This window comes from Balaenoptera musculus, chromosome 20 (assembly GCF_009873245.2).
Source record: "Balaenoptera musculus isolate JJ_BM4_2016_0621 chromosome 20, mBalMus1.pri.v3, whole genome shotgun sequence".
In the NCBI taxonomy this organism is placed as follows: domain Eukaryota; kingdom Metazoa; phylum Chordata; class Mammalia; order Artiodactyla; family Balaenopteridae; genus Balaenoptera; species Balaenoptera musculus.
In genome coordinates this window covers 18,601,639-18,614,591 of record NC_045804.1, presented here as the reverse complement: position 1 = coordinate 18,614,591, position 12,953 = coordinate 18,601,639, and the positions used below count along the sequence as shown (strand labels likewise).

Here is a 12,953-nt window from a genome sequence, read left to right as displayed (position 1 = left end):
GCCTCCTTTAAATCCTGCCCCTAAATGCTCCTGTACAGGAGAGGCTTTACAGAGTTAACCCCCAGCCCTCTGGGTTCGGGCTTGTTCTTTTACTTTGTCCCCATCAGGCACAGAGGAAAGCTTAAAAATATGTCTTGAAGGCATCGTTGCTGCTTCTCTCCCGTCTCTCAACCCTTTAGTGACTAATATGGGCCCTGTCTTATCTCTCTGCTGGAGGGTCTGTGTCTGTGCATTCTGTTTGTATAAGTCCCACCTGCTCCATCAGACTAGCAATGCCCCAAGATCAAGGGTGTGCCTTCATCTTTAGACCGGTGGCTTCTGAGAGCCAGTTTTTTCTTCTCCCCTAAACTGGGTACTCCCCAGGGAAGGGGGCTATGTCTCCCCCTCAGTCTGGGAGCTCCCTGAAGACAAGGGCTGTGTTTGGGGCTGCCTTGCCTGTTGCTCCCTCACCTCCCAAGTTGAGCTCTGCCTTGGGTGTGCTCTGCGGGGGACTCAGGGGCTGTAGGAAAAGCCTCCTGGCCTGTCTTGGGGATGGCAGGGCGGAGCATGGCTACAGCAGGTATGGATTTAGCTGGGGGCCAGAGCTGTTGGGGGCGTGGCTAGGGAGCAGGTACTGAGCTATCTGGGGCCAAAGGGCTCCCAGGCCTAAACCAGCTCTGAGCCACGGTCTGGCCCCCTGGGAGGGCCATGAATTCTTGCATCCAGACCCTGGCCCCCTGGGAGGGCCATGAATTCTTGCATCCAGACTCTGTGGTTCTTGGCATCCTGATTCCTCATGCCTCCTGTGGGCTCTGTCTTGGATAACGACAGGAGGACAACCACAGCTACTACGTGTCCCGTGTCTATGGTCCCAGCGAGCCCCGCAGCCGGGAGTTGTGGGTGGACGTGGCCAAGGCCAACCAGAGCCAAGTGAAAGTTCACCGAATCCTCTCCAACACCCACCGGCAGGCTTCGGTGAGTGCCCCAGTCCCCGGCAGAGCTGCCCTGGGCTGGGAGGCTGGGGGCCAGCCCACCACACCTGGTCAGTGGGCATGGCTTGTGGCCTGAGGTCTGTGGTCTGGGAAGTGCCTTCCAGGGGACCCTGGGGGGCTTTGCCAGAGTTGGAGTGTCCTCCTGTGGTACTGCCCTGGACATGCCTGTGCCCCCCCCCCACCAATCCCATCCAGATAAGCATGGGGCAGTGTAGATACCCAGCCCTCTGGCCTGAAGGTTGGCCCATGCTGACTCTCTCCCATCCCCTGCAGAGAGTGGTCTTGTCCTTTGATTTCCCTTTCTACGGGCATCCTCTGCGGCAGATCACCATAGCAACCGGAGGTAAGGCCTTGTCCGTGGGACTGGGAGAGGGTGTGGAGATTTCAGCCAGAACTTGGGACCTATCTAGGAAGGTTCCCTGGAGACAGGGTTTTACAGATGGACTGGGGAGGGTCCCACATGTGGCTCTCTTGGGACCCCACTCTCAGGAGAGAGGTCATCAGTGTTTCAGCCCAGCTTCCTCACATCGACTGACCTGCTTGTGTGTGTGTGTGTGTGTGTGTCTGTGTGTGTGTGTGTTTCTCTCGCTCTGGGTCTGTGCAGGCCACTGTGGGCAGTCCCTTGGCCCCTGTGCTTCTGAGTCTGTAAATGAGAGCGAGGAGACTGCACTGAGAGCCTGCTTCCTGGGACCAGGCTTCCAGTTGATATGAGCAGCCTGTCTTTGATTCCTGTGCACTTTCCAAGGGGCAGAGAGAGGTGGGAGGCGCAGAGAGAACCTTCTGGTCTGGGGCCCTTTAGCTCCATACATGCCAGACCCATGCCCACTATGTGAGGCTGGTGGACAGAGGTCCAAGACTCACTTCCAGCCCCGTCTACACTGCTCTTTCCTGCACGAGGAAGCAACCCTTCTGGGCCATCTCTGATGATTTGTCTACACTTCTTCCCACCCCAGGCTTCATCTTCATGGGTGATGTGGTCCATCGGATGCTCACGGCTACTCAGTATGTGGCTCCTCTGATGGCCAACTTCAACCCTGGCTGCTCCGACAACTCTACGGTTGCTTACTTCGACAATGGTGAGATCAGAGCTCAGAGTTTAAGTCACCCAGCTCCAGGGCTCCCTTGGTCCAGCCCCTTTAGAGGATCCCAAGTCCCAGAGAGGGCAAGGGACTTGCCCACAGTCACACAGCAAGACAGCCACCCTACCTTTCTGTGTTCCTTTTCCTCACCTGTAAGATGGGGGCAAAAATGCCTGCTACCTGATGAGATAATGAAATGAAAGCGCTTGGCTCTTAGTAGAGGTGAAATAAATATCAGAGATATTTACTGTTTCTTATTCTCACCAGGTTGTCCCTTGAACACCTACCTTCCACCCCGGGAGAACAGATGTTTCTCCTATTTCTCCTCCTTTTCATCTCAAGGGGTCGGGATAGGCAAGAAGGAAGGGGCGTGCTTGGGGTTGGAGATGGTCAATCACAGTACCTGGTTGGGGATGGGGAAGCTGAAGAAGGGTTTTCTGGTTCCTCTTCAGCTTGAAAGTCAGACTGTTTGTGGGCTGCCCAGCTCCCGCCTCCTGTCAAATTTGCAAACTGCCCCATCATCCCTAAGGAAGCCAAGCTGTGGCCCATCCACATTGGCCACCGTTTCCGCAGGGCCCTGCTCCCCTCACTGTCTCCCTGTCCAGCCAGGTCTCTGCTCTCCTCACCAGGGACAGTCTTTGTTGTTCAGTGGGACCACGTCTACCTCCAGGACCGGGAGGACAGGGGCAGCTTCACCTTCCAGGCAGCTCTGCACCAAGACGGCCGCATTGTATTCGGCTACAAAGAGGTGAGGGGGTCCAGCTGCAGAGACGGCCTTTCTTTCATTCAGCAATTATCTGCCGAGATCCTCCAGTGTGCCAGACATGGGGTGTGGTGCCCGGGATGTGCCAGACATGGGGTGTGGTGCCCGGGATGTGCCAGACATGGGGTGTGGTGCCGGGGATGTGCCAGACATGGGGTGTGGTGCCCGGGATGTGCCAGACATGGGGTGTGGTGCCCGGGATGTGCCAGACATGGGGTGTGGTGCCCGGGATGTGCCAGACATGGGGTGTGGTGCCCGGGATGTGCCAGACATGGGGTGTGGTGCCCGGGATGTGCCAGACATGGGGTGTGGTGCCAGGGATACAGCAGTTCCTAAGATGGCTGACGGCCCTACCTTTGTGGAGCTGAGAGTCTGGCTGGAGGGATAGATGTTAATTGTGGGGACAAGTATAGAATTGCCACTGTGACAAGTGCTCCTAAATTGAGATGCCAGGAAAGCCTTTCACGGGGCTCTTTACCTGAACAGGGGTCAGGGAAGGCTCTCCCGAGGAAAAGAATTGAAATCTGTGGAATGCGTAGGGGTTAAGGAAGCAAAGAAATGAAGTGTGCTCCAGGAGCGAGAAAACACATGCAAAGGCTCTGTGGCAGGACAGAGCATGGCCGGTACAAAGCTCTGCAAGAAGGCAGCCTGGCCGGAGGGGAGAGAGTGAGGGCAAGAAGGGGGGCGCAGGGGGACAACCGGATTTGCCTTTGGAAAGGACGCTCTTGTTTCAGAGTGGAGAGCAGAGGGCTGGGGCTCAGAGGGGATGCTGGGAGATGATGTGGAAGAGAGGTGATGCCAGCTTGGGGTAGGGAGGGGGCAGTGGAGAGACCTGGATAGATTTGCGAGCCAGTTAGCAAGCTAATTAACAGGACTGGAGATGTATTAGACAGAGAAGGAGGGAAATGAAGGGGGGTGCGAACTGAGGGTGACTCCCAGGTCTCTGGCCTGCATGGAGGTGCCATTCACAAAGAGGGAGAAAAGAAAAAGGAAATGTGTTTGGAGACAGTGTGGGGAAGACTTGGAATTTGGATGGGGCCCCATTGGGTTTGAGATGTCTGAGTCCTCCAAGAGGCAAGGCCCAGCAGGCAGATGGGTCTGGAGCTCGGAGGGGAAGTCTAAGCTGGCCCAAGAGCGTTTGCGGGGTAGACTGAGCCTCTTCTTCCCGCTGCAGATCCCTGTGCCCGTCCTGGAAATCAGCTCGTCCCAGCACCCCGTCAAAGCAGGCCTGTCAGATGCCTTCATGATTCTCAATCCATCCCCGGACGTACCAGGTGAGTCCCCAGGGATCCACAGAGATCCCTGGATGGGGCTGGACTCAGCTCGGATTGAGCCAGGCTGGCAGGGGCAATGGCAGTGGCAGGGAGTGGAGGGGTGGTGGAGAGTTGAGTGGGAACTGAGGGAAGAAAAGGGGCAGAATGAGTTCCAACTTTTCTTCGTTCAAGCAGAGGAACCGTTTTTTCCAATAAAATCTCCAGGGGGAGGCACTGCTCTGGTGGAGGAGGGGGAGGGGAACCAGGGCCCTTCCACTCAGCACACCCTCTATTTAGAAAATCTCCAAAGACACCAAATTAGGGTTTACGAGTCCTCCCAGAACACAACCATAATTGCTTCCCCACCCCCAGACGATAGAAGGAGCATCCCAGGGGGTTTCAGGAGACAGGAAAATTAGGTTTCTCTCCTGTCCCTGATCCCATCTTCCAATTCCCCTTCCTGGAGGCAACCAGGGCTACCAGGGTATTTCTAGGGCTACAAGCCTTCAGGTAAGTATACGTACGTATATTTAACACCAATGATGTCATATGATGTCCTCTGTTCTGGTCCTGAACAAAGTATATCTTGCCCATCATTCTGTATCAGCACACGTCTCATTCTTCCTAAAGGCTGTGTGATAGCCCATTGTGTGGCTGTACCTTAATTGAACCAGTCCCCTGTGCATAGACTTTTCAGTTGTTTCAATCTTTCACTACACCAAATAACACTGCAGTGAATATTCTTGCAAATAGGTACTTTTATGCCCTTGTGTGAGTATTTCCATAAGACTAATTCCCACCACTTCACTTGCCCCTCCACTGTCCCCGCCCTGAACTCCCTCCCAGTGCTCTAGCGAGTGGCTCAGACCCTGCTCCGTTGCTGCAGTCAGCATCTGCTCTGATTGGTTAATGCCTGTACTGAGCTGGTTACTAAAGAGTTTCAGTATCACCCTGATTGTATGAGTTAGCTACTGCTGCATAACAAATTATGCCAAAACTTAGAGGCTTAAAACAACAAACACATTATCTCAGGGTTTCTGTGGATCAGGAAACAAAGTATGACTTAGCTGGGTCCTCTGGTTCAGAGTCTTTCACAGGCTGTTCTCAAGGTGTTTCCCAGGGTTACCTCAGTGACTGTTGGGGGGAGATCCATTTTTAAGAGCTTTCATGTGGTTGTGGCAAGATTCAGTGTCCCCCTCAGTTCCTGCCACGTGGACCTCCACATAGGACAGCTCACAACGTGGCAGCTGGCTTCCATCAGAGCAGGCAAGGAAGACAGCGGTAGAGTGTGAGCAAGATGGAAGCGAGAGTCTTTTTGTAACCTCATCTTAGAAGTGCGGTCCTATCGCTTTTGCCATATTCTGCTGGTTGGAAGCAAGTCACTAGGTCCAGCCCACACCCAGGATAGGATTACACAGGGTGTGAACACCAGGAGGCAGGGATCATTGGGGGCCATTTTATTTTATTTTTTTAATTTTTAAAAATTTATTTATTTATTTATTTTTGGCTGTGTTGGATCTTCGTTGCTGCGCGCGGGCTTTCTCTAGTTGCGGCGAGCCGCGGCTACTCTTTGTCGCGGTGCGTGGGCTTCTCATTGCGGTGGCTTCTCTTCTTGTGGAGCACGGGCTCTAGGCTCCTGGGCTTCAGTAGTTGTGGCTCACGGGCTCTAGAGCGCAGGCTCAGTAGTTGTGGCACACAGGCTTTGTTGCTCTGTGGCATATGGGATCTTCCTGGACCAGGGCTCGAACCCGTGTCTCCTGCATTGGCAGGTGGATTCTTAACCACTGCACCACCAGGGAAGCCCTTGGGGCCCTTTTAGAGGCTGCTTACCACACGATTACAATCCCATCCCTAGACACCGAGCTTTACAGTATCTTATTGGATCATCCTCGCAACATTGTAAATGAAGTCTGTACATTTGTTTCTTTCTAAATGAGGACACGGAGGCTCAGAGAGGTGGCCTGACTTGCTTTCACACAGCTATGAAAGGTAGAACTGAAACCCAAATCTTCTGTTTTTTAAACCCTGGGGTCCACTATTGAGACTTTGTAAATCTGACCCACTCCCATTCCACCCAGAGGGGTGACTCCTTTCCTCCTCAGTTCCCCAAACACCCACAGCCCTGTGTGCACACACCCAGGCTGCTTTGCAGGAAGGACCATTCTTGGTGTCCATGCCACCCCCCTCCCCGTGCATTAATGCATCATCGGGGCGGGGTCTGTGCCTCCCTCACAGCTCACAGGGCTCTCTCTGTGCCCAGTGGGAGAGTCTCAGGAAATGTGTGTTGGATCCAGCTGTTGAATGAGGGTGGATTAGAGGAAGTCAGATCCCCCAGGAGTGTGTGCATCTGAGGCTACTCTGTGATTCTGGAATGAAAGGCTGTTTTAGAGCAAGCCAGGGAGATGTGAGGAGGTGGGGTAACGAGGGGCGGGGGAGTAAGCAGAGCCCACCTGAAATAACAGGAGGGCAGCTGCACCTGTCCTGTGAGACCAGGAGGAGACGCAAGGGCTCTGTTGTGGGAGCCGCTGGATTCTGTGACTCCAGCTGCTGTTCTCGGAGGTGCTGGGTCCACCCGCCAAGCGAAACCCACGCCTGACTCCCAAACTCTGCCCAGCGGCTCCCGGCCTCCAGTCTCCCTGCCCTCTGTCCCCCATTCCTTCTTGTCACTGCCAGACAGATCTGGTCATGTCATTTTCTGGCTCCTTGTTGCCCAAAGCATCAATTCAAAGTCCTTTGATGCTGGGCACAGCCCACCTTTTTTTTTTTTTTTTTCCTTTCAGTTTTATTGAGATGTAATTGACATACAGCACTGTGTAACTTTCAGGTGTCCAGCATAATGAGTTGACTTACATACGTCACGAAATGATTACAATGAGCTTAGTGAACATCCACCATCTCATATAGATGCAAAATTAAAGACATAGAAAAAAATAGATTTTTTCCTTCGTGATGAAAACTCTTAGGATTTACTCTCTTAACAACTTCCGTATGTAACAGACAACAGTGTTCATTATATTTCTCATGTGTGTTATGGTCACAGCCCACCTTTATAGGCTCATCTCCAGACCCTCCTGTCACCCACCACTCTGTCCAGGCAGCACTGGTCTGCATGCCCGGGGTTCCCCAAACATGCCAAGGGCTATCTGCACCTTTCTGATGCAGTTCCTCGTATGAGATGTCCCCCACCTGAAGTCCTTTTACCACTTGGCAAATCCTACTCATTCACTGGTCCAGCTCAGATGTTGCCTCCTCCATGCAGCAGAATTCACGGCTTCCTCCTCCATCCCCCCGGCACTTTGTTAAAAGCTTTAATATAGAACTCATGACACTGTCCGGCTCATTCATCTTCTCCCCAACTGGCTGTGAGCTCCTTGGGGGCTGGCCGTGGCCCCAGCACTTAGCCCAGTGCCTGCAGCAGGGCAGGTGCTCAAAAAATGAGTAGCAGCTCGAGAGTGAGTGCTGACGGGAATGGGCGGAGCAGAGACCCTGTCCTCTGCCCTGTGGTGACACTAAGTGAGAACAGGACCTGACATCTGAGTTTGGGGGGTGAGTGCTTTGATAATCGCATCTCTTTTTGTCAGATATTTTTTAGCTTGGGGGTGCAGGCAGGGACTTTAGAAGGAACATAGAGGTACGGGTGGAGCATATCACGTGCATGCATTTTTCTGGGGCAGCATCCGTGGCCTCCATTGGGTTTTAAAATGGGCTACAACCTCTGCTTTTCAGAGTGATGGCTTTTATGTGGCTGAGAGATCAGATTCCTCTGGGTCTGATATTCAACCCAGCAAGCAGGGAATTTGTTTGAATTTGGCTGAGCTGCAAATAACAGTAAATCCCAAAAAACCATGATAGAAGTTCAGGTAGAGGCCTCTGGTCCGCAGACCCTATCACCGGGATATTCACCTCGAATATTCCCATTGTCCCAACCCATCTGTCCTACAGAATGAGTGATGTCACTGCCCTTGTACCCAAGCTCGGCTCCTCCCTGCCTGCGGCCCTGTGAGGAGTGGAGTTTTCTCCCCACTATTCAAGAATCCCCCAGTCCCTGAACCCTGTCTGGGGGACTCTCTCTTCCCCCCAGGCTCCAAACACTTTCCTCCCACCCCTGTCTGAGGGTGGAGGGAATTCTGCACAGTCTCATTCCTGGGGTTGAGGGAAGAAAATGCTGAAAACAACCAGAGTTTCTCTTACCATTACTTCCTTGCAGAATCTGCTCTGCAGGCTTTGGAGCAGAGAGTCTGCAGAGCACGCTTTGATGCAGAGAAAAGATTCAGATTAGCAGCGTCTGTTTGCAGAAGCACGCAAAACATAGAGGGTAGCTGATACACTCTTTATTTGACTGGAGGGGGCCCCAGAAGTCAATATAATTTCCTCTATTCATTTGTTTAAGAAACCCTTTCTTTCATGGACAGTATAAAAGCAACTTTAGGGCAGCCAGCGTCAAAACTGACAGAGATTCTGAATTAATGGAATTGTATTAATTCATTAATTAATTGTAGCCCACCCCTTGGCTGACCCCAGAATGGCCTTGGACGGCCTGAACACTTGGGCCTTCTCCTTTACCAGAACTTTCCTTTCCTTTCAAAAGCAGGCTTGAGAAATGTGGCAGAGGCCTGTGCTGTACCTTGGTGCTGGGCAGCTGGGTGGGGAAGGGGGAGGCCCCAGAACTGGCTGCGGAGGAGTGAGAAGGAGCAGCCAAGTGGGGGTGGGGGGGTGTCATCACCAGATCAGGCCCGGTTTGTCTTCTCCCTGCTCCTGATAAAGGATCCTTTACAGTGCTCTTCACTGTAGCTTTTTATCCATCCTGGGGCCCTCCCCCCTCCCCCTCCCCTCTCCCTCTCCTCCCCTCCCCCTCCCCCCCCCTCCCTCCCTCCCCTCCCCTCCCCTCCCTCCCCTCCCCTCCCCCTCCCCCACCCCGTTTTTCACTTTTCTTTTTTTTTTCTTTTCTGTTTTTCCCTCTACTCTGCTCCCTGAGCCCTGCCGTTTCTCACCTCCTCTCCTCCCTCTGCCCTTTTCTACATTGCATCTGTGCTGAGGAGGTCTCTCCTCCCTCCCCTCCTGGGCTGAAAGCTCCTTGGGGTACAGGACCCTCATTGTGTTTATCTCTGGGGTCCCCTGCTGGGGCTCAATTCATGATTATTAAAAGAATAACCAAATGAGCAAAGGAAGATGTGAATGCGTAAATGAAAACTTTTTCCTGAGCCACCATCTTAGATTTTTTTATATCGTAACCACCGTTTTGGAGGGAAGTTTGTGGCTGGACCTGTCAGTCTGATTTCTTCTGACCAAACCAACCCTCTCCCTGCTGGTGTCTGGTGTGGAAACAGAACAGGACATGCCAACCTTGCTTTTGAGCCATGAACATCTCTTGATTGCATGGCAGGGCTTTCCATGTCTGGATCTTAGTGTTTCTGAATCTTTGATGAATGGAAGCAGAGATAAAACATGTCTCAAACTTCCAGAAATGTGGCACTGGGGTGGTCACTGTCTTGGTTCCGGCAGGGATCTGTTGGTCATGCAGATGGACATCATCGTCCTTGGGCAAGCCCCAGATGTTGGAGAGATAATCCAAAAGCAAATAACACAGGCGGGGATATTAAGGGATCTGTTTATCAAGAAATAAAAGTATTACCAAACCAGACACTTAAAAAAGTACAAGTTGGCAGTTGAAGTGAGCAACTATTTTTTTTTTAATAAATTTATTTATCTATTTATTTATTTTTGTCTGCCTTGGGTCTTCGTTGCTGCGCACAGGCTTTCTTTTTAGTGGTAGCGAGCTGAGGAGGCTACTCTTCGTTGCGGTGCACGGGCTTCTCATTAAGGTGGCTTCTCTTGTTGCAGAGCACAGGCTCTAGGCACGCAGGCTTCAGTAGTTGTGGCACATGGGCTCAGTAGTTGTGGCTCACGGGCTTAGTTGCTCCGCGGCATGTGGGATCTTCCCGGCCCAGGGCTTGAACCCATGTCCCCTGCATTGGCAGGCGGATTCTTAACCACTGCACCACCAGGGAAGCCCGTGAGCAACTATTTTTAATCAGAGATATGTTTCTGCCCGCCCACCCTCCTCCCACTTCCTACCACACACATCTCCCCCACCCTTGCTGGTAGGGCTGTGTTGCTTTTTGGAGGATATCTGATCATCTCTGGCTGCACACTCACTTGAGGCACGTCCCCACCTCTGCTCCCCAGTGGGCTGGTGGGGAGACCCATTCCTACATTCTGGTGTGGGGTTTGCTGGGAACCCCACCTTCCCCAGCTGCTGTTCGTGTGTCTCTATCCATGAATTCGACTCCCTTGACAAGTCTGTGTCTCTATCATGCCCCAACCCTGACCCCCTTTGTCCTCCTATTTCACCTGCCTTCTGACCGAGGGCAGGCTCTCCCCTGTATCCTTGCAGGTGGAGAAATCCTGAAAGCCAATTCTCCTCCTCCTTTGAGCTCTAACTTCATGAGGGTCTGGCTTTTTGTGACCCGTTGGCAGCTGCCCTTTTGAGAAAGGCCATGATCTGTGGTGGGCTGAGGAGGAAGGGCATTCTTCCTTTGTGCTGTGGGCTGAAGTTATAATAAGTTGCTGGGATTTTCCTGACTATTTGTAAGCCATTCATTCATTCACAGTCATCTCTTGAGACCCTGTTCTGTGCAGGGCCTGGCGCGAGGGGCTGGGGGACAGAGACATATAACTTGTAGGCTCTGCTCTCGGGGAGCTCATAGCCTTGGGGGAGGTGACCAGCAAAGTAAATGGTTGTGAAACAGGTGACACTGGACAGTGCACAGGAGGTTGTGGAGCTCAGAGGAGGGGCCACTAACTGCACCCGAGGGTGGGGGATGTCTTCAAGGGGGGCCTGTCATTTGAACTGAGCCTGGAAAGACAAGGCAGATTAAGAAAGAAATGTTTACGCAGAGTCTAGACCCCATGGCCTCAGGCACCTCGGAAGACCTGATGTTTCACCTTTATTTTTTATCCTATTCCATTTCAGTGTTAAAAGGGATAATTCTTTAGGAGAGATGGCTTCTGGGGGTAGTGGGTGGGATGGAGCTGTGAAGGGCTGCCTGGAACTTCCCCATCCCCCACCTAATGTCTCACATCCTGCAGGCTCACTCAAAGCCCACTCCACCTTCACAGAGCAGTTGGTGTCACACAGGGAGGGCCCTGCAGCACATATAGGCCTTTGGTGAATTGAAAATTGGTGCCTCTTCTGGGCAGCTGAATTATGGAAAAGTGCCCTTCCTCACCCCAATCTCCTTCAGACCCACCCCTGCTTGGCAAAGGGCCTTTCTTGTATTAGAAAAAATCTGTGTGTGTGTGTGTGTGTGTGTGTGTGTGTGTGCGCGCGTGTGTGTGTGTGTGCGCGCGCACGCACACCTGTGAGTGGGTAGTGCTTGCATTTCAAGCACAGGCCTCTGAGGTGAACTGCAGATTCCTGTTTAGTTCCGGGGTAGCGCTGCGGCCACCAGCGCCGGAGCAGTTTCCTTTTCATTGCACAGAATGTTTCAAGGATATTTTGTGGTCGCAGATGCTTCAGGGGCTGAGGTGTCCCCAGGCTCTGCAGCAGGACAGTGGGGTGTGGTGCGAAGAGAGCACGCTTTGGGTCAGACCACCTGGGGTTCAATCCTGGGTTAAGTAGGAGGGAACGGTTCCAAAATTGAGGATAAATAAATGACAGAAACGTAGCTGAGATGTTCTTTTGAGCAGTGGATGCTCCCCTAGATTCTTCATTCAGGATGGGCCACCCAGCGGTTGCACAGGACACCCTCCTTTTCATGGATGCCCCCACTGAGTTTTGCTACCACCTCGGGAAACTTTTCTCCAAATCACCTTCAGCTGAGTGAGAAACTTAGCCCGCCTACTCTGGGCTTCTAGTGACAAAAACCCAACTGAAACTAGCTTAAGTGAAAAGGAGTGCACTGGGGATACTAAAGTAGCCCAAAGAACCTAAGGAAGAGCCAACAGCTGGGAAGATAGGACCAGGGCAGGTCCGGGGACTCCAGAGCCTGGAATGCCGCCAGTTTCTCTCCACGAGGTGGCTTCATCCTCTGGCTTTCCCCATGAGACTGGAACCATGGCCATTCACGGACGCCGAGCTTGCATCGTCTTAGCAGTATTACTGGAGAGCAAAGGGCCTTCTGGATATAGTTTAAAAGTCCCAGGGAAGGTCTCTGATTGGTCTGACTTCATCAGATGCCCAGCCCTGGACCAATCACTGTGTGGCCAGGGAGGCAGGGTCATGAAAGAAGATGCAGCACAGACCACATGTAGGAAGGGGCTGGGGGCAGTTCTTTCTGTTTCCAGAAGGAAGAAGGGGTGCTGGGCAGACCAAATACTAAGTGGCCCTTTCCCCTCATGGGAAAACTCATTCACGCAGCTCAGCGGCTGACGGCCTGCCTTTTGGAGCTGAAGGAAACCAACCCCAAGTCACGGTTCTTAGGTGGACATGGGGGTTTGGTGGGAAATATCAGAGCATCTCAGACTGCCATTTTAGGAGAAGTCATTTCATCTACAACTCCAGCTTTTTCCTCCCAAGGGTGTTGGGGCAGGTGTTAATGTCTTTCCACCTCACAGACAAAAAACCGAGGCCCTAAGGTTATCCTGCTTGTCAGGAGCAGATCTCGACTCAGAACTCAGGGCTCTTGACTCTGAGGTCCTGTAGGAAGTTTCTGCAGGGACCGAGGCAGGACATAAGCCTGGCTCCAGGCCCTGAACCTTGCTCTCCCCTCCATCAAGGAGGGGAGAGGTTCTCCAAGGTCAGCCTGTCCATCTGCAGACATTTGCAGAGTGCTCACTGTGGGTCAGGTTTGGGACCAGATAGATGATCATAGTTGAATGGTCCCCACTCTCCAAATCAACCCTAATGACCACACAACGTAAGTGCAGTGAGAGGAGGGCACAGGGC

At 52.6% G+C, this 12,953-nt stretch overlaps 1 protein-coding gene across 3 annotated transcripts in view; it reads left to right on the top strand.

Annotated features, from left to right (window-relative positions):
• The window catches only part of PLXDC1 (plexin domain containing 1), a 62,131-nt gene that overhangs the window by 28,473 nt on the left and 20,705 nt on the right, over nucleotides 1-12,953 (top strand). For all 3 annotated transcript variants that reach the window (XM_036838352.1, XM_036838351.1, XM_036838353.1), the window contains exons 3-7: nucleotides 811-954; nucleotides 1,245-1,314; nucleotides 1,925-2,047; nucleotides 2,680-2,798; nucleotides 3,988-4,087. In XM_036838352.1, coding sequence (XP_036694247.1) covers nucleotides 811-954; nucleotides 1,245-1,314; nucleotides 1,925-2,047; nucleotides 2,680-2,798; nucleotides 3,988-4,087 — 556 coding nt within the window. The remainder of the gene's footprint in view (nucleotides 1-810; nucleotides 955-1,244; nucleotides 1,315-1,924; nucleotides 2,048-2,679; nucleotides 2,799-3,987; nucleotides 4,088-12,953) is intronic.